The sequence below is a fragment of the Dasypus novemcinctus genome, chromosome 1, assembly GCF_030445035.2.
Source record: "Dasypus novemcinctus isolate mDasNov1 chromosome 1, mDasNov1.1.hap2, whole genome shotgun sequence".
Classification (NCBI taxonomy): domain Eukaryota; kingdom Metazoa; phylum Chordata; class Mammalia; order Cingulata; family Dasypodidae; genus Dasypus; species Dasypus novemcinctus.
In genome coordinates, this window is record NC_080673.1 from 121,869,501 (window position 1) to 121,896,778 (window position 27,278).

At 38.1% G+C, this 27,278-nt stretch overlaps 1 protein-coding gene across 2 annotated transcripts in view; it reads right to left on the minus strand.

Annotated features, from left to right (window-relative positions):
• ENOPH1 (enolase-phosphatase 1) overlaps positions 1–27,278 on the minus strand; it is a 53,904-nt gene that overhangs the window by 12,449 nt on the left and 14,177 nt on the right. For both annotated transcript variants that reach the window (XM_071215846.1, XM_004472639.4), the window contains exons 2-4: positions 9,783–9,884; positions 7,743–7,945; positions 3,174–3,306 (exon numbers count right to left, since the gene is read on the minus strand). In XM_071215846.1, the coding sequence (XP_071071947.1) occupies positions 3,174–3,306; positions 7,743–7,867 (258 nt within the window). In that variant the 5' untranslated portion in view covers positions 7,868–7,945; positions 9,783–9,884. The remainder of the gene's footprint in view (positions 1–3,173; positions 3,307–7,742; positions 7,946–9,782; positions 9,885–27,278) is intronic.

Here is a 27,278-nt window from a genome sequence, read left to right on the forward strand (position 1 = left end):
ATCATTAGCTATTAGAGAAAAGCAAATCTAAACTATAATGAGATACCACTTCATACCCACTAGAATAGCTACTATTTAAAAACAGAAAAACTACAAGAGCTGAAGAATTGAACTCTCATTCATTGTTGCTGGGAATGTAAAATGGTGCAGCCGCTGTGAAAGACAGTCAGCGGTTCCTTGGTAAACTAAGGATAGCATAGTGTATAATCCGGTAATCCCCCTACCAGGTACATACCCAGAAGAATTGAAAGCAGGGACTCAAAGATATGTCTGTACATGAAAGTTCATAGCAGCATTGTTCACAACTGCCAAAAGATGGAAGGAATCCAAGTGTCCATCAACCAATGAATGGATAAACAAAATGTGGTATATACATATGATGGAACATTATTCAGCTCTAAGAAGGAATGAAGTCCTGATGCATGTGACAACATGGAAGAACCTTGGGGACATTATGTTGAGTGAAATAAGCTTCAAATGAAAGGAGAAACATTGAATGAACTCACTGATATGAAATGATTAGAATAAGCAAACTCATAAAGTTAGACTCTAGAATATAGGTTACCAGGGACTGGGTTAGGGGTAGGGAATTGAGAGTTAATACTTACTTTGTATGGAATTTCTATTTTGGGTTGATTTTAAAGTTTTGAAAAGGAATGGTGGTAACGGTAACATATCAGTGTAAATGTGTAATTAACAGCACTCAGTTATATATATATGTATGGATAAAGGGGGAAATTTTAGGTCATTTATATGTTACTAGATAAAAATTAAAGATAAAACATAGGACTGTACAACAAAGTAAGCCGTAGTGTAAAAGATAGACTATAGTTAATAATACAATTATAAAAATGTTCTTTCATGAATTATAACATGTACCACACTACTGCAAAGGGTTAGGGTGGTACTGGAAAAAAATACACCCTAATGTAAACTATGTAATCCTATGTAAACTATGGACTATTACAATTATTCTTTCATCAATTGTAACAAAGGTATCACACTAATGCAAAGTATTAAAAATGGGGAGGAGAGAATATATAGGAACACTATTTTTACATGATTTTTCTGTAAACTTACAATTTCTCAAATTAAAAAACTATTTTTTAAAGTAAATAAAAAGTAAGATTTTATAGCTAAGCATTTGGAAGAAGAAAATTACCAGCCCAACATGTATAATAAGATCATTTTATAATCTACTTAGTTTTCAACTGCACTAATTTCATATCTAAAATCTTTTAAAATACGTATTCCCCACTTTCGATCCTTAATAAACACTATTTGTACTCATACTACCTATTGAATTGGATTTCAGTCCTAGTGAAAGTGAACATTGTCTTTTTTTTTTTTTTTTTTTAAGATTTATTTATTTATTTAATTTCCCCCCCTCCCCTGGTTGTCTGTTCTTGGTGTCTATTTGCTGCGTCTTGTTTCTTTCTCCGCTTCTGTTGTCGTCAGCGGCTCGGGAAGTGTGGGCGGCGCCATTCCTGGGCAGGCTGCTCTTTCTTTTCACGCTGGGCGGCTTTCCTCACGGGCGCACTCCTTGCGCGTGGGGCTCCCGCACGCGGGGGACACCCTTGCGTGGCACGGCACTCCTTGCGCGCATCAGCACTGCGCATGGCCAGCTCCACACGGGTCAAGGAGGCCCGGGGTTTGAACCGCGGACCTCCCATATGGTAGACGGACGCCCTAACCACTGGGCCAAAGTCCGTTTCCCAACATTGTCTTTTTTGATCCCAGAATGAATAGCTTTCTTCTAACCTGCCTCATTAATAAGCTGTTACTTTAATTTCAAGAAACCTTTCTTTTCCAATAACATTTTGAAATTCTACTCAAAAGCCAGTATATGTCTTTGTCCTCTTATAATTAACCGGGGTCAAATGTATAATTTGCTAATTTAAACAATAATTAAAATAAGTCTATATTTAGGGTCAGTATTATAACATGATCTTTTGAATGTTTTCAAAACTTTCCACACCTTAAAAGGAAGCCTAATAATTACATAAGCACAAGTTAAGATAGTAGAAACTTTTAAAATGTTAAAATTGGTTTTGCATATTACAGGGTAAATGGAGAATAATGTTTTTACTATCAGATTCAGTAGGTAACTACTGAATTGTGTCCTATCTACTGTCACTTTATTGCCTTTTTTAACAGAGAGAGCAGAAGAGAAGTAATTTGGCATTCAAGAAGAAAAGATCCCAATGATTAAAAATTTGATTAGTGGTTCAGTATTTGACTTAGAAATAAGATAAAAAGCAGAAAAGTACTAAAAATAGAATGTAACAATCTCCAAAGCCAAAGTGTTCTTTACACACAGTAGAGGCTCAATATTTATTTTTTAAAAAGTAGTTGGCTGAGAGCTATTGTATGTCACTAAGTTGGACCTATATTCACTTAGCATTTATTTTAAAAGCCCTAATTTATTCCCTTCTTCCATGAACCACCTTACCACATCTAGGGAACAAAGGGATGGTGGGACTGTTGGGAATTTTCTTTTGTGTAAGAAATACAATAGGTGGTCTTAACTTATCACTTTGTTTAATGATATACCCAGCTTTCTTATATAATAATGCTGCTTCTACTGAACTAGTGTGCATCTCTCAAAAGGATCAGAAACAAATGAACCCGTCTTGTGCTCTGCTGCCTTCAGGAAGCCCATGTGGATACTCTAGAACACCATCCTATTTTATATCCTACCTGATTTAAAACAACCAAAAGAAACGTTCATTCGTTTTCTTTAGTATTGGCTAGTATGTTAAAAGACACACTAATCCATGTCTTTTCAGCTGTATTTTACATACATATAAAATAGTTGGTTGTAGTACTATCCTCATCAGAATCACTAGGGTTGACATTTAAATGAAGACTCCCAGACATGCTGAATCAGATTTTCTAGGGAAAGGGGGCCCAGGGATCTGTATGCTCCTCAGGTGAGCCTTACGCACAACAAAGTTTGAGAATATCTAATCTAAAGACTGGTAGCCCAGAAAACACTTCATCCTTCCCTATAATGTATTCCCCAGTTTTTCCATTTCTCTTTACAATTTACTTGGCATATATAAATGTTATTATCTTAATGTCATTTCACTTATAAATGTAGTACATTCTTTTAACATTTACTATTTCATGCCTTTAATAGTGTCAAAAAGCAAAGTAATCAAGTAACCTACCTCAAGAATATCTCCCTCAGTAGAATGCCCAAATAATAGTTTCTGAGCTTCTACACTCCCTGAAGAATAGATATACACCTTCATTCCAGCCTCTCTCCATTTCTTGACTGCTGGAACTACATCTTCAAAGAACCTAGAGGTAAGACCATCAAGTTACAAATACAGGAACATGTCATGTAGCCAGATGAAAACCAGTCAAAATAGATGCCAAAAGTTCCTCTATTCTTGTCCAGAAATGGTCTTCATGAGAACTCCTGGAAGACTGCAAACTCCTGCAGTTCTAATAAGCTTATTACCAGAGTTGCAGGATCTCAGCAGATTAGAAGCAACAATTTAAGTAGAAAGAATAGTTTTGATAGACACCATAAAAAGTGATCACAGATAAAGGGATGAAATTAAGTGATTTATAAAAATTCCAAGGAACTCAAAGATGAAAACAATAATATTATACTATAAAATAATCTTTTAAGTAATTTATGACCACAAAAGGTTAAATTATGTCTAGTATGCTTTAAGAAAGCACAGAAGTGCTTTTAGAAAGATCTGCATCCAAAATTTTAAAAGAAACAAAGTTGGGGGCTCAAAGCAATAAACCTTTGATTATCTGGAAAACTGACCCACAATTCCTGGTAATTAAGAAAACCTTAAGTTTTACTATACAGAAAAAAATCATGTAACAAGTCACTGTTAGCTAATCAGCAAACAGTGTCTGGTTCTCTGATTCTTGGCATTTGGCCTTTATTTATGTCTTCTATTCTATAGTGTAAATAACAGCTGAGACAAGTGAAAAGAGAAGCACAAGAAACCTGGGACATGTAACCAGTCATTTTAAAAGTCTAACTAGAAAATATGTTTATGTCTATGAGATCTTCTATTAAATCAGAAGTTTTGAGAGTCAAAAGCCTTAGTGTCAGGATATAAAAATCTGGGTGACTCAAGTTTCTAAATTATATAAATTTCTCTACATGCTTGAATTCTTCCTATCCATTTTAATATCCAAATAAAAGAAATCGAACATGTTATTTTTTAAAAGGCAACAATATCAAAAAAAGAAAAATAAGTTTTAAGACAACCTTGAGGGAAACAGATGTGGCTCAACTGATAGAGCGTCTGCCTACCATATAGGCGATCCAGGGTTCATACCCAGGGCCTCCTGACCTGTATGGTGAGCTGGCCCACGCACAGTGCTGCCGTGCGCAAGGAGTGCCATGCAATGCAGGGTGTCCCCCACATAAGGGAGCCCCACGCACAAGGAGCGTACCCTGCAAAGAGAGAAACCCCGCACGAAAAAAGCGCAGCCCGCCTAGGAATGGTGCCGCACACAAGGAGAGCTGACGCAGCAAGATGACACAGCTAAAAGAGACACCGATTCCTGGTGTTGCCAAGCATGCAAACAGACACAGAAGAACACACAGCAAATGGACACAAGAAAGCAGACAACAGGGGTGGCAGGGGGAGAAATAAATAAAATAAATCTTTAAAAAAAAAAAAAAGACAGCCTTGAGCCTGCTGCATAGACATCATGAGCAAAGCTCACCTGTCCGAGCTGAAAAAAATTTATGGAAGTTATCATTGAAATTAAATGGTGGCAGACATGTCCAAGGAATATTGAGGGGATATGATCCCTTTATGAATCTTGTGATAGATGAGTGTATGGAGTGGCAATTAGTGGGCAACAGAAGAATACTGGAATGGTGGTATTACGAGGAAATAATATCATCATGTTTAGAAGCCTTGGAAAGAGTAATGATTGTGTTTGGCAGAGAAATCAATTGCTTCTACATGTCCCCTCCTCAAAGGACCTGTTTTACTATGATATAATAATTGGGTCATGTATATTCTTCATATTAAATTTTTTGTTAAATGAACTTTTGTAATAGTCAAAAAAAAATGTATCAATATTATACAGTCAACAAAATAAGGGCTGAGAGTACACAGATGTATGGCAAAGTATACAAGAAATCATGTTAAATTTAAAAAGTAGAGGGTAATGTGCAATGTTTTCACTCACTTCAAAAACTTTTACATTTATGTTCATAAATGTAGGTTGGGCAGGAAAAAAGAGTGAGAATTGCTGTTGTAGAGCATTCTTACGTTCTGACTAAATGTTCCAGGAATTCCTAAGCAGTGGATGTCAGCACCTAATACAGTGCTTCTCCTCTCACTACCTTGAGTCCTAATTTCCAGTTCAAGTGACAAAGCAGTTCTCTCTTCCTTAGTAAAACTACCAAATGTAGAAATGTTTACAACACACAAATCTAGGCTAAGAACTTAATTAAATTAATTTATATAGAAGGATCACACTCAAAAGTAAATCAGACCCCAAGCAATTGTCAATCAGCATTACATATAAGTAACATTCAGTTCTCCCTTTAAGACTTACTGCTCTGGTTTTCTGTGGTTAGCATGTATTTGGTAAATTACAGAAAGCATATTTATTTAATATTTATATCCTGACAGCTGAGATCACCTTGATCCACTTTAATGGGATATACCTACACAAATGTGGATATTGAGATTGTGGTTTTCTACAAAGTTATGCTTCTTTTATTCTTTTTTGTAAAGTGAAACCAACTTTTATCTTGGGTGAGACTTAGCTTTGTGACCCTGGGACAATTACTTAACCTCACTTTGCCCCAGTTTTACAAATGGGAATGGTTATAGTACCAGGGTCATTAAGAGGCCTAATGAATTAATATATTGTAAGCCCCTACAACTGAGCCTGGCATATATTAAGTACTATATAAATGTTAGGGGCTATCTTTTTTTTTTTTTTTTAAATAAATACCACTTGAGTACTTTTTGTAAAGTAATATGCTTTATTTATAGGAAGTAATTCTTAATTCTACAATATTATCTGGACTATTCTGAACATGTATTTCTTTACATACACACGCACTACTGAAACTGCTAATAAATGATGCAATGATCTTTATGATTGTTGCCAAAGTTAAAACAAAAGAGGGGAAGTAGATGTGACTTAAGCCATTGGGGGCTCCCATCTACCATATCAGGGGGTCCTGGGTTTGGTTCCTGGGACTTCCTGGTGAACATGAGCTGGCCCATGTGGCAAAGTGACACAACAAGATGACACAACAAAAAAGTGACACAGAGGAAAAGACAATGAAAGACACAACAAGCCAGAGAGCTGAGGTAGCTCAAGCGGTTGAGTGCCTCTCTCCCACATTGGAAGGTCCCGGGATCAGTTCCCAGTGCCTCCTAAAAGAGAAGACAAGAAGACAAGCAGACACAGAAGAACATGTGGCAAATGGACAGAGAGCAGACAGCAAGCACAAATGGCAAGGGGCAGGGGAAATAAATAAATTTAAAAAATAAAAATAAAACAAACAAGGCCAAGAAACTTTAGATTTATATATTTTTAGGAGAGTCTCCTAGAGAATCCCAACCCTATTGATGAAGTATTCCAACATAAAATCCCAACCTTTAGATCTTATTTTGAATTTTACTGCGTGTACAACTGAATTAGTTTGAACACCTTGGGATCCCTGCTCTCAATTAAATTTAATAAATTTCACTCTCATTGAATTATTAAAGAGACATTCTGAATAAGAATAAAAAAATACATGTAGCCTTCTTTGCACTAATTGAAGGAAAGAGATCAGTAAGTTCAAAACTAGCACATATAATTTAAATTGTGTTTCTTTGCACTTGAGACAGTATTTTTCCACAACGAATTTGCATAGATTGTTATCGCTCAAAGTGGGCTTAGAAGTCTAAAATAATTTATTCCAAATCCTTGGTATTACAGGTAAGGAACCAAGACCAAGAGAACTAACTATGGGGACAATCTCCTGACTCTATTCTTTTGAGTATTCTACAGAGTGAGTAACTGATATTCCCAGATCGTTACTGTCCTGAAATTAGAATTCATTCTTTAAAAAGTAGAAGCTCCTTATAAAGTATATAAAGGAACAACATCTCATTTGACAAAGAGACAAATGGAATATAGGCAACTGAAAACGATCTAGATCTAGGATCTTAGGGCGGCAACCCTGTAATGACAGTGTCTTCTTGAGAATTTCTTAGCAATACAAGACTCAGGAGTCTCCTTAGGTAGGAATGCTATCAGGAACTCCAAACACAGAGGTTCTATGAAAGTTGCTCAAAAGAGCACAGAACAGAGTAGCACTGCTGATGCTCAGAGTAACCCCAAAGTGACAGGGTACCTAATTTCATAGCATTCCTATTTCTCTAACAGAGCAGGAAGCAGGTCCTATGAAGCAGTCCAACAGTGTGGTAACACCCATGCTAAGGATCAATTATGACTTAGTCCAAGGAATTTTCTAGGAAGCTCTTTTAAACAAGGATTAAAAGTCCTTCAAATCATCCCACAAAAACCAGACATGCAGGTCTGGGGAATTTACCTGGGTGGAATGGCTTAACCCAGCTTTGAAAAAACTAAATGAAATTCACTTGTTGGAATAAAAAGAATGTCAATTTTATCTAGTGTACAAATGGTGTTGTTTACTGTGGAGAGAGGGAACTAGTGAAAAACACATTTGGATTTGGGAGCTGGTGAAACGTTGAGTCACTTGAGCATCTACCTACTCTGCTTTCATGCGCCCAGCTGTGAATGCTGCCCTCCACATATGGCCCTGCAGCTGCTTCAAAGCTGTGGTCTTTCGGTCCAGAGACATCTGCCAGTACACATTATCAACCACAGCTTGGATCATCTGTTCCAGGTCATCTTCCCCATCCCCAGACGCTGCAGGGATCAGAACAGCTCCATCCAGGTGGGAATCCTCTTCAGCCTTTAAGTCATAAACAACATGAAGTTTACTTTTTGCATATTAAAAAAAAAATCATGTAAAATGAAAAACCAAGCAGACCAATTTTCTTCTTCTTAGCCCTTGCACTGGTACAACTTAAAATATCATATACCTTGGGCAGCAGACTTGGCCCAGTGGTTAGGGTGTCCGTCTATCACATGGGAGGTCCGCGGTTCAAACCCCAGGTCTCCTTGACCCATGTGGAGCTGGCCCATGCGCAGTGCTGATGTGCGCAAGGAGTGTCCCCGTGTAGGGGAGCCCCATGCGCAAGGAATGAGCCCCGTAAGGAGAGCCGCCCAGCGCGAAAGAAAAGTGCAGCCTGCCCAGGAATGGTGCCGCACACATGGAGAGCTGACACAACAAGATGATGCAACAAAAAGAAACACAGATTTCAGTGCTGCTGACAACAACAGAAGTGGACAAAGAAGACGCAGCAAATAGACACAGAGAATAGACAACTGGGGTGGGGGAGAAAGGGGAGAGAAATAAATAAATAAAATCTTAAAAAATACATATATCATATACCTTGGGCTGGGATGAATAATTTCTAAAAGAAATTGAATTATAATTCCTAAATTTATATTACCATTCCTAGATTGCTAACGCAGAAATTAAACCTAGAGGCAAAGTGTATAAGAGAAAAAGCATATAATGATATAATGATAAAGTAAGATCTCATTTGCTGACTTACTTAGTATAATCAACTAATCAATACTTCAATTAAATCTGATCATTTTCTCTACACTATAACTGAGGAGCAAACAAAAGAAAAGGTCAATAAAATCAGTTTATGCCTGGAATGCAATGAAAAGAAGCTAATAAAGTAATATATGGGATTGGTTCAAATTCAGTCTCCTACAATTTCCCACAACTTGCAAATATCCTAAAATCCATGACCTGTGACACTGTAAAAGTCCAATCCCTAAAGACGTGATGGTTTATATACTATATTGGAAGAATACGTATCTATAAACAAGGGTTGAAACACCAAAAAAGGTAAAGGAGGGAAGTGTTTTAGATTAACCGTGAGTTATCCAGAAAAGTCAACAAACCCAAATACCCCATGCCTTAAGGATGTACTTGTATTTCCAATTCTAACTCCTAATAGAAAAGTTTTACAGAGCATTCCAAAATATCTATTATGAAAACTTAACTAGAAAATAACTGTCAATGAGTTAGCTTTGTATACCATGTGAGATCTCTCCCCCTTGAAGCAACTTTCATAAGAATATTAATTGAACCGGAGTTCCACAGCACACAGCATGGAAGGAAAAAACAGACCCAAAACAGGAGGGAGAACAGCAGCAGAACAGAGCATATGAGACCAAGATGAAGATGAAGGTGGGGCTGGAGGTGAATTAGAGTGAAGGGTTCACGACAAGTATGGGTGTGAGGACCTAGAGCACTTGGTAAAGCAGGTGCAGCAGGAGCAGGAGGGGCTCATGCCATGAAGCATGAGGGAGTGGAGAATGAGGAGGTGAGAGGTGCTGTCACTTTGAGACATTAATGAAAAAAGATGAAACTGTATATAACTTTTGGCATTCCATCCAGAAAGTACTTAGTTTTATAAATACAAGATATTCTTCTGCAGTCTAAGTAGCCTCTTGAAAGAGGCAATTCTAGAGATAACTAACTGCTGCAATCTGGCCATTTAATTATAGGCTGTGAATTCCTAAGCAGGAAGTTGCTGTACCTTCCATCCCCTGTGAATCCACGGCACTCATTTTAGAACATGCTCAGAGCATCACAGGCCCAAGTCTCTACCAATCCTTAATTCTAAGATACTTGGGAATGTGGAAGCAATGGAACAGGTTCCAACCTGTTTCCTCAAAAGACTGACGTCCTGCTGGCACTCCTCTTCTTCCCAGTGTGTTTGCAGATACTCTTTGACATTTTCTTTGATGTAAGGAAATAAAATGTCCTGGATAAGAGTGAAAGAAAAAACAAAAGGATTAACCTTAGTCATTTGTATGACATCAAGTTCTTCTACAATCTCACTTTAGCTGGTCATAGTGAACAAATCTATGGCACTCTTGATGAAAATTCCTGTTGAGACAGAGATGGAGACCAAGAAACAAATGAACTAAACCAGGAGTCGGTAAACCACAACCCACAGGCAAATCTGGTCCACTGCCTGTTTTGGTGAACTAAGTTTTATTAAAACACAGCCATGTTCATTTGTGTACCTAGTATCTATGGTTACTTTGGGGCCACAAAGGCAAAATTGAGCAGTTGCAACAGAGATCAGAAAAAGCCTAAAATATTTACTATCTGGCCCTTTACAGAAAGCTTGCACTCCTGAACTAGACTGCAAGACCAAAGATCCTTGAGAGTAGAGACTGAGTGTGTCTTGCTCATGGCCAAACCTCCAGTGTACACTATAGTATAGTACTTAGCACATGTACATAACTCAATTGTCTCCTGAAAGAATGGTGTCCATGAATGACAAATGTTTAAAAAAACACCTAGAACAGATAACCGTGATTCTTTCTCAGTAATCAAAGTACCTACAAGAATGATGTACAAAACAAGTCAATAATAAACAATCCAGGGAAGTGGACTTGGCTCAATGGATAGAGTGTCGGCCTACCACATGGGAGGTCGGCAGTTCAAACCCAGGACCTCCTTGACCTGTGTGGAGCTGGCCCATGCACAGTGCTGATACATGCAAGGAGTGCCATGCCACGCAGGGGTGTTCCCTGTGTCCCCATGTAGGGGAGCCCCACTTGCAAGGAGTGTGCCCCATAAGGAGAGCCGCCCAGCGCGAAAGCAAGTCCAGCCTGCCCAGGAATGGCAATGCACATCTGGAGAGCTGCTGCACAAGATGATGCAACAAAAAGAGACACAGATTCCCAGGCCACGACAAGAATAGAAGCAGATACAGAAGAACACACAGCAAATGGTGGACACAGAGAGCAGACAACTGGGGGGTGAGGGGGGAAGGTGAGAGAAATAAATAAAAATAAATAAATAATAACCTGGAAGTAATAAATTCACTTGAAATATCACTTAACTTGGGTCCAAATGTTTACATTTACTTGCAAGTATAGCATGCACATCTTTTCAAATCAGATGTGGTAGACAAATTTTTTCTAGTACTTATAAAGTGCCAAGACCCTGAGAGCAACTGGATGGAGAAGGATATTGAAAAAGATAAGGTATAGACCCTATCGTCAATGAACTGAAAAATCTAGTGGGGAAGACTGGCAAGTAAACAAAGAATTACCATGCAGTAAAATGATGAGACAAACAGAGTATTAGCTGAATGCTGTGCAAATACAAACAGTAATAGCTCTGCAACAGTCTTAGGAATAACCAGTCTTAAAAAATAAACAAACAAATAAAAATAAAAAGATAATATATTGTGAGTGTAGACCCCAAGTATACAGCTTAGAGAAGGCCTTACATTTTTAGGGGAACTCAATAATCGAGATGAATTCAAGACATCTGCTTATTTCAATGCATTCACTCATTTATTTATTCAAATATTTACTGAATGTCCAGTATAGGGCAATCGTGTGAAGAGCCAGAGATATACTTGTGAACAAAAACCATATATACATGGTCCCTAATCTCAAGGAGCCTGAGAGTAGACAAACTTAAAAAAAATTAATATATACTACAAAATAAGAAGTACATAGATAGCACTATTGGGGCATGTTGGGGATTAAATCATGATCCCCACAAAAGGCATATTTGGGTCCCAAGCTTTGTTCCTGTGGGTGTGAACCCATTTGTAAATAGGACCTTTAAAGATGCTATTACAGGAAGCAGATGTGGCTCAAGTCACTGGATGCCCACCTACCACATGGGAGGTCCCAGGTCTGGTTCCTGGTGCCTCCTAAGGAAGATGAGCAAGATAGTGAGCTGGTGCAACGAGCTGATGCAATGAGATGATGCAACAAGATGATGCAACTGAGGAGACATAATGAGAGATAAGCAGGGAACAGATGTGGTTCAAGTGACTGGGCACCTCCCTCCCACATGGGAGGTCCCAGTGCCTCCTAAAAAGAAGACGAGGAGACACAGACAGCGCACAACGAATAGACACAGAGAAGAAAGAGCAAGCACAAATGACAAGTGGGGGTAAAAAATAAATAAATAAACCTTAAAAAAAAAAAAAGATGTTATTAGTTAAGGTGTGGCCAAACTGAATGAGGTCAGGTCTTAATCCAATATGGCTAAAGTCCTCATTAGCAAAGGGAACTGGAAAGAGAAGAGAAGCCATGGGGAGCAGCCAGAAACCAGTTGTCAACAGAACCTAGAGGAGAAAGACATCGCCAGGTGCATTGTCTTATGATGGACTAGGCAAGGAACCTCAGGGAATGCCAGCCAGTCAGAAGACATTGACCCTGGGAAGAAGCAAGCCTTCTAGCCTCTGAACCATGAGCCAATAAAATCCTGTTATTATACCCATTTTATGGTATTTGTTTTAATAGCTTGGGAAACTAAAACAGGGCATAAATAGAAATATTTGACCTAGTAAAGTAGGTCAGGAACGGTTTTGCTGGAGAAGTGACAACAAAACTGAGATCAAAGGCATGGTTCTCAAAAGTGTGATCCAGGATCCCTGGGGAATCCCCCAGACCTCTTCAGGGGGCCTGTGAGTTCAAAACTATTTTCATAAGAATACTAAGATATCTTGTTATTTGTCTTTTTCAAACTTTTATTCTTTCAGGAGTATACAATGGAGTTTTCCAGATGCTACATGATGTACATATGTACAGATCACAACAGACAGAAAGCACATAGGAGAATCCATCTGCCAAACACTAAAAAGACTAGCAAAATATAAAACAATGTCACACTTCTAACCATGTTTTCCAAAACGAAATATAAAAATATATCATTTATTTTTGTTAACAAAGCAATGAGATTTATTGTTTAAAATGAATTAATAAATATTTTCAAGTTTCTCAACTTTAATTTCTAATATGGTAAATACTGATAGAGATAACCCATGTAAACAAAAGTTCTTTGGGGCCGCAATAATTTTTAAGAGTATAAAGGGATCCTGAGGGGAAAAAATGTCTGAGAACCACCAAAGGCAAACAGGATTAACTCACAGAAGACAAGAAGAATGTGCCACATGGAGGGAACATTATTTGCAAAGGCTTTAGTGTAGGGTCACCTGATTATGGCTCCAGTAAGTCAGAAGATTAAATGTTTCCATACTACCTCAGGGTGTGCTGAAGGCCCTGCACTAAGCAATCCTATTCCCTTAAAAGTGAGCTTACTACATGTAATTGTAAGAATGGGCTCCAATTAATGATACACTGGTATGCACTATCATCAACCAGTCATTTGTGCTAAATGACTTTTGCACGTGCCTCTTCTCATCTGTGCTAACCAGAACCAGCCTACCACCCAGCTTTTAAAGAGTTCAGATAACAGCACTTTGAAGCCTATGCTCTTTCCTTTCTGCCTTCTTCTCTTCCCCCTCCTTGTTGCAAGCTTTTGCACCATTATGTCTTCCTAAGTAATGTTACAGAAGAGCAAGAAAGAGCTAAAAAAGAAGAGCTTGGCAGAAAACCTTTATTTCCTGCTAATAGCCCTGAAGAATGATCAGGTAATAAACAGGACTATGTTTTCCTCACATGCATAGTGTTTCCTATAACCAGAATGAGTAAAGGTCTAGTGACATAATCACAATATTTTTATATTTTGGAAGACCTAAGTCTAAGTTCAACTCCTAAATGAAAATATACAACATAAGAAAATTATTATAGCTTTTTAAAAAATGGTAGGGCTGATGTGTTTACCTCCCTTCAAGATACATGCTTCAAATTTCACCGGCCCCAGCAAAATAAAGGAGTCATTCATTTGCTTGTTCTCATGTGGCATCCTGATAAGTAAAGGATCATTCAACGGATTCAGAAGCATAAAGTGTGATAAGGCAAAATTTTCAGCATACTTGGCATAAGTCTTGTTTACACTCAATAAAATTCATTCTTTTTATTTTTATTTTTTCTTCAATAAAAACTCATTTTTTATCTAAAAGAAGGAAAATTAAGAGCTAAGTTGACAGTCTTCTTTTTTCTACCAGAGTTTCTCTTTATGCTATTCATAAAATTCTGGTTCTCTTTAAATATTTAAGTTTTCCCATCAGGCTCTGTCATGCCCTTCCTTATTCTTTCCTTTCTCCTACTTAACGTCTTTCCCCCACCCTCATGCACTATGGTGGGACTACAAACTAGTACCCTACTTGAGAATGCTGTCTGACAAGATGTAGTATAACTAAACGTGCACATACACAGTCATTCCTCCCCGAGGCACATACCACAGAGAAACTCTAAAGCATATGCACAAAAATGCAAGTTAACGAATGTTTATTGCAGCACTGTGTGTAACAGTAAAAATACTAGAAACAATCTGAATTTTCAACAGCTGGAGAATAAATAAATTGAAGTATATTCATACTACTAAAATATTACATAGCTATTACAGAGCTGTTAAAAATGAATGTAATCATCAACATGAATAAAATTCAAACACAAAATGGGTTATACATATTATATAATCATATAATCGGCGGTCAATTACATCTATAATGTTTCATTTCTTAAAAATGTGATCTAAACAAACATAATATCAAAATCTGGTTTGTTTGGTGTGGAGTACATGGATGTCATTGTACTAATCCTTCTTCTTGTCTATTTACAATATTTCACAATTAAAACACAAACAAGTCGACCCCAATCCCTCATCCTATACCTGCTTCTTTCTCACTTGGTTGTCCTCCTCCAGTGTCCTGCCTCCATTATGTCCCAACTCCAAAGCAACTAGAAATATTCCTAGGAAAACACTTAATTCAGGGCTTCCCAGAACTGAAGAACTGAAATACTCAAAAGATTACAAATATGTATCCAGGGCTATAAAACAATGTGCTCCACAAAGCCCCATTTCCTACATCCAGCTTTACTGGTACCAAGTCAATTCACGAAGAGCCCAAGTCCTTAAGTTACCACAGTGGGAGGAGGTAACAAGTACAGACTCAGTACAGCATGCCAGGCCTGGGTCCTGACTGCCCTTTACTAGCTGTGTGTGAGTAACTTGTCCTCTCTGAGTCTCAGTTTTCTCATCTACTTTTTGGGAATGAAAATACCAGGCAGAGTCATTGCAGTTATTGGAAATAATGTATGGAAAGCACCTGTACCTACCCAACTTATTACAGTCTCCAGCACAAACAAGAACTTAAATTGGGCAAGGATCACCATTGGAGCAAAAAATAACAGAGTGTAAATCACAAGCATAACCAACTTTTCATTCAACATTTACTAAGGAACTACTGAGTGCCAGCCACTTCTGATATCAAGAGTTATAAACCACAGCTCCTGCTCTCAGAGAGCGCACAGAAATAAAATGTTCAAGGTCTCAAACAATTAATTCTGAACTTTGGGGAAAGCTTTTAACATTAGAGATTACTTTAGAACTCCTGATCATCCAATCTATCCTTCTCATTATACACACAGCTCTGCTCTGTACTAAGTAAACACACAAAGCTAAGCAATGCAGCTAGAATTTACTTTTACAACTGGAATATCAATATTATCTGTGATAGCATGTTAGGAGAGCATAAAGTGCACGATGCAAATAACAAAATTTTGAAGCTTTTATCCATTCTTTCAACAAACACTTAGTGAGCATCTACTATGTAAAATAAATCAAATGCCTTCAAGGTGCTCATAATCTACTGGGGTAGGCAAACAGAAAAGCCATAATTATAGCATACTCTGACATGTGCTTTAATATCATGTAAGAATACTCTAAAATAGACTTATCAAAGGCAGCACTTACTTCCCAATTCTGCTCATTGAAAAATCCTGCCCATTTCAAGCTTAAAATGTAATTCCAAAATTTTGACAATGAATGGTGGGGACAGTAGCACAATACTGTGACTGTAATCAATACCATTGAATGGTATACTTGAAAGTGATTAAAATGGGGAATTTTAGGTTGTACATATGTGTTCTAGCTTCTCAGGCTGCTCAAGCAAAAACTGCAATGGTTTGGCTTAAACAATGGGAATATATTTGCTCACAATTTTAAAGACGGGAAAATGTTTAAATACAGGCATCATCAAGGTCTGGATTTCTCCCCCAAAGACGGTGGTGGTCTGGGGCTGGCTGCTGATGAGCCTTGGCTTCTCTGTCACAGCAAGGCACATGGCAGCATCTCCTAGTCTCTTCCTTCTCTTACAGTTCTGTTTTGTCATCTGACTTGCCAAGACTCTTTCTCCCTCTGAATTTCACTCAGCTTATAAGAACTCTTAACAATAGGATTAAGGCCCATTCTGATTTGAGTGGGCCTCACCTTAACTGAAATAACCTCATCAAAGAATCCTACTTACAATGGGTTCACACCCACGGGAACAGATTAAATTTAAGAGCATGTTTTTCTGGGATACATATAGCTTCAAACCACCACAATATGTTACCAAAACAAACATTTTTTTTTAAAAAAACCATAGAACTGTACAAGACAAGGAGTGAACCCTAATGTAAACTATGGACTTGTAGTTAAAAATATAATTATAAAAATTGATTCATCAATTGCAACGAAGGTACCACACTGATGCAAAATGTTAGTAACAGGAAAAACTTTGCGGGGTATACACAGGGAATATATGTTCTGAATGATGTTTCTGTAAGTGAAGAAAAGAAACAAGATTCTACAAACGTGAATATTTTTAGTCCACCAGGCAAGATATAGGGGTGTTACAGTTTAGTAGTACACATACCAAAAGGCTGTTGAAGGAAAGAGTACTTGTCTTTCAGGGGATAATGATTAAATTCCACTAAATGCTGGAGGAGACATGGTGCGAGTAACAATTTATATTACTGTTTATAGCTTAATGGTAGCTTTCTGAAAGAGTTCCATTAAGAGCCAGAAAATTTCTGAAGAGCTAATTAAAGAAGCTGGTTGATTTAATAAAAAATATCATAGAATCAATAAAAATATAAGTGCTAAAAGTGTACAGCTGTCTGTTCATGTCTCTGCTCTCAGTTCTTCTGGTTATATACCTACTAATGGTATTGCTGGGTCACATGACAAGTCTATATTAAACTTCCTTCAGAACTGCCAAACAGTCCTGCAAGGGGCTGTACCATCTACATTCCTACCAACAATGAATTGCCACAGCTATTTGACTGTTCTTGTTCATAAATGCATTTTCAGGATCAACAACTTCTAATTTGTTTTGAAGAAGATGGCCAATAAAAAGATCTCTGCTAAGATTAATACTTAAAATGTAGCCATTTAAAGAAACTATTTTCAAAGCTTTCCAAGGGAACCACAGAGCAAATGATTCATAGGATACAAGGCCTTAAATTTTTTTCAACCAGAAAACTAAAAAACACAAAGACAATATTGGTGGGGTTCCTAGTTCTCTATTAATCTCAGAAGATAAAAAGCAAAGGAAAATTAAGTGGCTTGATGGTTCTTAAAAATAAATCACATTCTCTAAATAAGAAATAAAACCAGGGAAGTGGATGTGGCGCAGGTGACTGAGCTCCCACCTACCACATGGGAGACCCAGGTTCAGTTCCAAGTGCCTCCTGGAGAAGACACACAAGACAGCAAGCTGACGCAACGGGCTGGCATGGCAAGCTGCAGCAAGATAATGCAGTGAGATGACACAACCAAGAGAAACAGCAAGGAAACACAATAAGAGACTCAACAAAGCAGGGAGTGAAGGTGGCTCAAGCAATTAGGTATCTCCCTCCCACAGCGGAAGTCCCAGGTTCGGTTCCCAATGCCTCCCAAAAAGAGAAGACCAACATACAACAAACAAATACAATGAATGCAAACAACAAGAGGGTGGGAAGAAATAAATTTTAAAAATAAATCTTAAAAAAAAGAAAGAAACTCTTTAAAAAAAAGGAGAGTAGATGTAGCTCAAGTGGTGGAGCGCCTGCTTCCCATGTACGAGGTCCCAGGTTCGATCCCTGTTACCTCCAAAAAATGAAACAAACAAAGGAAAAAAACCAAGTCTCATTGGGGAGCAATGTAGCTCAGTGGTTGAGTGCCTGCTTCCCATGTACAAGGTCCTGGGTTCAATCCCCAGTACCTTCCCCCTCCTCACCCACCCAAAAAAAAAAAACAGTTACAAACAGTATATAATGCATAATCCTATCTTCAGTAATATCTAATAGATAGAACAAAAGCCTTTCTAAACAAAATGTAGAAAGATTTTCTTTAGGTCATGAGATTACAGGGAGAAAGATATATAATTTTAATTCATATCTATTTTTCTATAATGAAAATGTATAATCTTAAAAGAGTAAAAAGTTTAACAAAAATTTTTAGTAAAAAAAAACAAAACCAACAGATTTGCTGATAGTGTTTTAAGCTGCCCCCTACAAAAACAAATTAGAGGTTGTTGATCCTGAAAATGCATTTATGAACAAGAACAGTCAAATAGCTGTGGCAATTCATTATTGGTAGGAATGTAGATGGTACAGCCCCTTGTTTGGCAGTTCCAAAGGAAATTGAATATAGACTTGTCATGTGACCCAGCAATACCATTAGTAGGTATATAACCAGAAGAACTGAGAGCAGAGATATGAACAGACAGCTGTACACCGATGTTCATAGCACAATTATTCAAGGTTGCCAAAAGGTGGAAACAACCCAGGTGTCCATCAACTGATGAATGGATAAACAAATTGTGGTGTATACACATAATGGAATATGATGCAGTGGTAAGAAGAAATGACGTCATGAAGCATATGACAACATGGATAAACCTGGAAGACATTATGTTGAGTGAAACAAACCAGACACAAAAGGATAAATACTCTATAATTGCACTATTAAGAACTAAATATAAAACAAGATAATACCATCCACCTGCCCCATGGGATCTATACCCCCTCTCAATTAGAGTTGGAGTGGGCATCACCATCCCAGAATCCTCAGGATTGGGGAATGAATGATGGACTAGAGTAGACTTACTGGTATTCTAGTATAGACTTATTGTGATTCTAGAAATGGAAGAACTTTTATCAATGCTGTGGAGGCTGTGGCCACTGGAAGTTCTGAGGAGATGGAGAGGGAAAAACAGGTGCAATAATGGGGACATTTTTGGGGACTGGGAATTGCCCTGAATGATATTTTAATGATAGATACAAGTCACTATATATCTTGTCATAATTTACAAAATTATGCAGGAGAAAGTGTAAACTTAAATGTAAACTATAACCCATGCTTAGCAGCAATGTGTTCACCAATTGTAACAAATGTACCACACTGATGAAGGATGTTGTTAATGTGGGAAAATGTGGGATGGGTTGGAAGTGAGGCATATTGGAATCCCTTATATTTTTTGTAACATTTATGTAATCTATGCTATCTTTAAAAATAAATAAAAAACTGTATTAAAAATAAAAAAAATAAAAAAAAAATAAAAAAAATAAAAAAAAAAGAACTAAATATATTGTGTAAACTCATGGGAGTTAATAATTACAATATAAGTCACCAAAAAATAGAAGGAGGGTAGAGAATGGAAAGCTGAGGTTTAATCTGTGCAGAATTGGTAAAAAGGTTGTTAAAACTTTGGAAAGGAATAAAAATGGTTAAAGCTTATCATGGTGTTTGCAGTTGAAAGGGAAAGTCTAAGGTCATGTACATAACTAGAAGGAAAACTAAGAACTGTAACATGGAACTGTATATTATAGTAAAACCTCATGTAAAACACCATTATGGGTGACACTGCATATATAAGACTGTTTTTACAAAATATAAATACAAATATACTAGAGAGAAGGAAAAATAATAGCAGCTATCTCTGGCAGGGGAACCATAGAGATTGAGAGGTGACTGGTTTTGATTGATTGTTTTTTGTTTATTATTGTTAGAATAATGAAAGTGCTCTAAGAATGACTGAAGTGATGAACCACAATTGTGTGATTACACCAGATACCACTGATTTGATTGCACCTTTTGGATGGATTTATGCTTTATTAATATGTATCAATAATATGATTTGTTAAAAAAAAAATCTGTGGCAGCATGGCTGAAGAATTTAATAAAACCCAAATTACAATCAGAATGACCAACAGTAGTCTCAACAAAAGAGTTGCATCAGCATATGGAGGTAGTTATCAGCTGAGCTATGATAAATCTGAGGATGGTCCATAATGAGTTGAGTAGACATGGCACATAGAGAATGGGAGCAAGTAAGGAAGAATGTGGCATTGTTTCTCCAGTGTCAAAGTGACTTTCTCTAATGCTTTTAATTAATAAAGCATTCTGATTAAAGATCACTCTTCCAAACTACTACTCCCTATGCAGATTTTAGGGTCAGGTTTCTCTGTGGCAACAGTGTATATAAGGGGAAATTAACAAAGGTTTTTATTTACATACATACATCTTTAATGACTTGATTAATATTAAAACAGTCCTTTGGAGACCACCCAATGCTTTCTTCCCTGGTACAGCCCTGGTCCTGTACCCCATGAGCCTCCCTAGGAAGGCATAAGTTACGCAGGCAACCTAGGGGTAACCTCACCCCAATCTCAACCCTGCTCTGACTGTACCAAGTTGCACAGCAGCTCAAAGAATAACTACTTCTACCACTACTGTTATTATTGTTTACTTGTTGTTATTAGAGCATCTCTTAAAATGGTTTTTCTCAGGTTTGCCTGGATACAGCTAATGATGGGAATTTACTATCTCTTGAAATGGTCCATTCTATCTTTCTGAATTGTTTCAGCAGTTATGGTATTAAAACCACTCCTTATTGGGGAACAGATGTGGCTCAAGCAGTTGGGTGTCCACCTCCCACATAGGAGGTCCCCGGTTTGGTACCTGGTGCCTCCTAGGATATGCAAGACAGCAAGCTGACACAATGAGGAGACACAATGAGAGGCACAAAAAGCAGGAAGTGGATGTGGCTCAACTGACTGGGCATCTCCCTCCCACATGGGAAGTACCAGATTTGGTTCCCAGTGCCTCCTAAAAGACAAGCAGACCCAGAGAACACACAACAAACAGACACAAAAGAGCAGACAGTGCGCGCAAACAACGGGGGGTGGGAAGTAGGAAATAAATATTTTTTTAAAATATTCCTTATCATAGATGATGGATGTGATTAACAGTACAAATATAAGACTGTTCTCTTATGAACTATAACCAATGCACAATACTAAAACATGGTGTTAATAATAGGGGGTTGTAGCAGTTTGATATTATTGATGAATTCCAAAAAGAAATATTGGATTATGTTTGTAAACTGATCTTCTCCTCTGGGCATTTAGATTATATTGGATTCATAGGTTTACTTGACTAAAGAATTATGTAAACCTCTTGTGCCAGTAGGGCACTGAGTCCCCACCCATTGGTAGGTGGAGACTCACAGATAAAAGGCATGGCAAAAGACAGAGTTCAGGGCTTTTAATGTTGGAGTTTTGATGTTAGAGTTTGATGCTGAAGCTGGAGTCCCTGGGAGAGAGACAGAGCCGTTCACCTGATAGTCTACAGCTGACCTTATGGAGAAAACACAGGAGCTGAGCCCAGGGAAACCCAGGAAGCCTGAACCCTGACAGACGTCAACAGCCATCTTGCTCCAACACATGAAAATAGACTTTGGTGAGGAAGTAACTTATGCTTTATGGCCTGGTATCTGTAAGCTCCTACCCCAAATAAATACCCTTTATAAAAACCAACCAATTTTTCTGGTATTTTGCATCAGCACCCCTTTGGCTAATATGGGGTATATGGAAAAAATATACCAAATGTACACTAAGGACCATAATGGTAATAGTGTGATGATATTCTTTCATAAACTGTAACAAATGTTCCACAACAATGCAATGTGTTGGTAGAAAGGTGATGTATGGAAATTCTGCACATTATGCATGATTGTTTTGTAAATGCACAACTTCTCTACTAAAAATATTTTTTCAAAAAAAAAAAAAAACACTCCTTAAATATCGTTCTTGAAGACCATACTAGGAATTACTGAGAGATGATTCAGTGCTGCACGGGGCCACAGATGCTCAGAATTTATGAATCTGCTGTCTCCAATCTTCATGGCTTAAGCAAGGTAGGGCCCCATACAGAGTATGTCCCCTCTGAATGCCACAGCCTTTGGGAGTGAACATTAGATCTCATCACATTATCTGTAATCAAAATGAATTAATAAATGTGTTGCTGATAAGACCAAAGTGTCTTCTAAACCTCATTAAGGAGATTAAACTGTAATTAAAGCAAAAGTCTGTAATATAATTACAATTAATCACATTGCACAAGGGAATGTTGCTATTACAAGGGACTAGTAGTTAGGATAAAGTTTAAAAAGAAGCACCAAGAAGACAGAATATCAGTGCCTCCCATGAGCTCCAGAGAAAGAATCCCATTCATCCAGAGTGTGAGCCCCTAACAGTGGAGGAAAAGAGAAAGGAATTCACATTTATCTCTTTGAATCCACCTAACATTCCTGCAATAGGCCTTATTTTACCCCTTTTACAGATGATGATGCTGAGGATCAAAGAAGTTTCCTATTAGTACAAAGTAAAGGGAGGACTCAAATCCAAGTCCACTGAATATCAAAGAACAGGCTCATACAGCTCTCATGGGTGGATGACTTTGGGCACCACAATGCACTAAGATCACCCAACTCCCTGGATCCCAATACCATATTCCTAATGGAAATTTCTAATACACCTTTAGTTTCTGAAAGAGATTTTAAGAAAATGAGAGATTATGGTTCACGTGGAAGTTCTATAACATTTCCAATGAAGTAATAGTAATAAAAATGAGAGTTGTTGTAGCAACTGTGGGAGTAACTGCCAACACTTACTGAGCCCTTTACTATTCAAGGTACTTCTCTTTTCTATCTACACTCATTCCTTAGAGTCTCATCTAATCCTGTGACTCTAAATCTCTATGCTGATGACCCCCAATTTCATTGTTTTAACCTGGACCTCTTCCCTGAAATCCAGGTTGATTTTTTTCCCAACTGCCTACTTCATATCTTCACTTGGATATCTAATAGACATCTCAAACAAAGTATGTCTGAAACCAAACTCTAGACTTCTCCCGTATCTTCCCATCTCAGTAAATGACAACATCATCCTTCCAGATGCTCAGGCAAAAAGCCTTAGAGATCTTTGATTCCTTTTTTTTTTTTTTAAATCATACTCCACATCCAATCAATCCATCAGCAAATCCTGTTAGCTCTACTTTCAAAAAACATCTGGAGCTAACTGCTTCCAACCACTGCCACTATCAAGCGCTCAAAATGTACTCTATATATTGATAAATAATGGCCTGAATGATCTAATTTCAATCTTCATAAAAACCCAATGAAGCACGTGCTATTATTTCCTAAATTTTACATCAGCACCTAAAGGTTAAGTATACATTAATAAACTGGAAAAATGATTTATCATCAGGTCATTTCTTGAGTTTAAAGAGTTGAATCCCCAGAGCCTAATTACTGGGGTGAAGGGTTCTAATGAGCTTAAGGAATCTGCATGGACTGCACCCGCACAAGGCCCAGCAGGGAGAGTCAGCCAGCCTGTTGGTGCATCCTGGCTTAACTGCCAAACACTGCTCTGACCATGAGCTCCTCTCCCAAATCCTCCAAGGGTCCAGCACTGGAATTACCATTAGTTTCAAAATTGCTTGCCTTAGTTTCTTTTTACTCAGTAAAGGAGTATCAGAGTCACACATTTTAGATTTAAGAAGAACTTGCTATAAAGCCACATAATGAATCACTGAAAAGAAAGTCAAGTTAAGTAATGAACTCCTGGGCGGCGGACTTGTCCCAGTGGTTAGGGCGTCCGTCTACCACATGGGAGGTCAGCGGTTCAAACCTGGGGCCTCCTTGACCCGTGTGGAGCTGGCCCATGCTCAGTGCTGATGCGCGCAAGGAGTGCCATGCCACGCAGGGGTGTCCCCCGCTTAGGGGAGCCCCATGCACAAGGAGTGCGCCCTGTAAGGAGAGCCGCCCAGTGCAGAAGAAAGTGCAGCCTGCCCAGGAATGGTGCCACACACACGGAGGGCTGACACAACAAGATGACACAACAAAAAGAAACACAGATTCCTGTGCTGCTGACAACAGAAGCGGACAAATAGACACAGAGAACAGACAGGGAAGGGGAGAGAAATAAATAAAATAATTCTTTAAAAAAAAAAAAAAGAAATGAACTCCTCATGTTACATATGTAGAAGACAAAGAACCCCTCTCTGTCTAAATGACATTCCATCTTTGAAAAGAAACCTGTGTTTCTTAAATGAAGTCCCCTGGGAAGGGCCCGGAGAGGTTCTAAGAGGTCTTCTGAGGACAGAGCTTACAGACTCTAAACAGTGAAGTGATGGAGAACTGGGTACAGTAGGATTATGGTGGTTTGGCTTCCACCCCTCTTCTGATCCCTACCCTCTACCCAAACCAGTTTTAAAAATTAAATGAGTTGATAAATGTGAAATTCAAAAGTTGTATACAAAAATAAGTTTTTATTTTAAGAAGAATACTTCTTTTTCTTTAGCAAAGGGGTAACATGGGGTGAGCTGTAAGGATGGAAAATTTTAAGAACCATCATACAAGCAGTAAGACTTTTCAAAACTAAACATAGGCTATCCTTTAATAAGTTTATCTGATCAAGATAAAGGCCTACACATATATATTAAAAAACAGGTTATATATTAATTTTTGCCCTTTTTGGGAGTTGATTATGTTTCTTTCAAGGATCAAAATGTCTTTGCTGTATGCATCCAAAAAAAAAAAAAATAGAAGAAATATTCATCAAATTTTTAATGGTATTCTCTAGGTGGTGGGAGCATATTTGACCTTTCACTCTCCACATTAGACTATTCTGTTTGCAATTTTTTTTAACAAGCATGAATTTAATTTTGAGGAAAAACATTTGATAAAAAGGCTTTCCTCTATCCTCATATTAACAGAAAGTTCCCAGAAAATAATGTATTATTCACTTTTTACCTGAATTTTAATTTTTAATAAAAACTGCAGTCTTTTATGGTTTATAATTGCCATTGCCAGATGATTTCTTCCTCTAAACTTGCAGGTTTTAGAAATATGGGGTCAATGAAAATCCTAATGCCACTCTAGAGGCATGTCCAGTTAAAACGCATGATATGCAAATTAGATAAGGTCCCACCCTGAGGAAACAAGACATAGCAGAGGCCCCTCCAGAATTCCACACTCTGGAATTCATCATATTACCAAGAATTTGCTGAATGCCTTAGATGCAAGCAGTAAGCAAGGCTCTGATCCCTGCCCTTGAGAAGCTCTTGACATGAAGACAAAACCACACCACCACAAGGCAACATCTGCTACACAGGCGAATACATGGCACTGACAACAAGTGCAGGGAAGGGAGAGATAGAACTTTGAAATTCTTGCTTAAACAAAAGTCCTTAAAGAGCAAAAGTAGGCCTTGTCTTGGTCTAACACATAGGAATACAATATTTTTTTAAGATTAATGAGTACACGGGACCTCCACTTGGAGAGGAAAAGGTATGACACTCCAAGCTGGAAGAATGAAAGTAGCACAAAAGCACACAACCTGAATGGGCATATTCAGCTGTACGAAGTGTAAAGCAATAGAGGGACAGAAAACTGGAAAAACCAATTCTAAGTTCAGGAGCTGAAAATTTATCTCATAGCAAACATGAAACCACAAGAGATTTTCGATGGTACCAAGACAACCTGCTGATGTACCTATCTTCCATATTAGACTCCTTAAGGCTAGAGGCTGGGTCTTAAGCATTTTAGATCTCTAGCAGAGCCTGACACATGGTAGATAACCAGATAAATGTGGAAGGAAGGAAAGATTGATTGGGCTAGAAATATTATGCTAGTGGCATGACACAGAAGTTTCTGGAACAATGAGTCAGAAATTAAGGCTAGAGGTATTTTCTGTCTACCTCTCAATCCACTCAGATCCAATAAAGTGATTCTCTAAAGGCTCCTCCCCTTGTTTCAAGCTGAATCAACTAAAATCTTCTCACATACCACCATGGGTATATCTCCCTTCGGGAAACACTAAAATACTACCCTCAAAGGTGGGGGAGGCAGAGGTAGGAATCTCTTAATCAACCCACCAAGTACTTATCAAGCAGTCTTGACATCCCAGTGCTCCATAAATTGTTATGGATAGATTAGCGATATTCTGGGTCTCATGTTTAACATATTTTCGGCTAGGGCAATAAGGAGCAGAAGGGGAGTTAACCGTGGTGAACAATACTGGGAGCACGGTGAGTTGGAGTAAATGTCAATTTCTTCTTGACCTTTCATAAGCACTTTTTGTCTCTACCAGTTTGATTCTTCCATAATTATAATCAAGTTTCTATAGAAAAAAAAATTTCCTATAGAACTTTATAATTTTCAAAGGCTTCTATATATTATAGTGTCTCATTTGATCTTCATCACCTTATAAACAAGGCAGATCCTATTACCTTGTACCTTGTCCTTGCAGATGAAAAAGCCTAAATTCATATATTGAACGGAGAAAGAAAAAGTGACTCAATGACTGACAGGTGTCAATAATAAACAGCACAGGTGAAAGGAAGCTTTGGGTTCAACTCTTGTCTATGGTCTCCAACTTGTTTACAGAAGAATGAGCATCACATACTTCTCAGTACTGAAAACAAAGTCATAATGTGTTATTATTACGTGGATGTTTAACCAAAGTTGGGGGTTCCATCAGATAACACAAGCTCTCTTCCTATAAAGATCATAAAATTGATACAGCAGTTTCCATAAGAAAACGCCAACTTACTTCAACATTTCTCAATTATTATCTCCTGAAATACATTACTGGAGAGGAGCAGATGTGGCTCAAGCAATTGGGCGTCTGCCTCCCACATGGGAGGTCCTGGCTGGGTTCCCAGTGTCTCCTAAAGATGACGAGCAGTTGCCACAATAAGCAGACACCTCAACCAGCAGATGCCACAGACATTGCAACCAGCAGACACCACAGCGCAACTAGCAGATGCCACAACCACTGCAAGAAGTAGACAAAGCAACCAGAAGATGCTAAAACCAAACAGACAAAACAACCAGCAGATGACGCAACCAGCAGGAAGTGAAAGTGGCTCAAGCAGTTGGGCACGTGCCTCCTACATGGGCAGTCCAGAGTTTGGGTCCTGGTGCCTCCTAAAGAAGCAAGGAGACAACAAGCAGAGAGACGAGGAAGGAGGGAAAAAAAATAATAAAGAAACAGAAAAAATACTTTAACATACATTACTGGGGTAAGCAAATGTGGCTCAAGTGATAAGGCCTCCACTTACCATATGGGAGGACCCAGGTTCAATCCCTGGGGCCTCCTGGTGAAAAAGAAAACGAGAA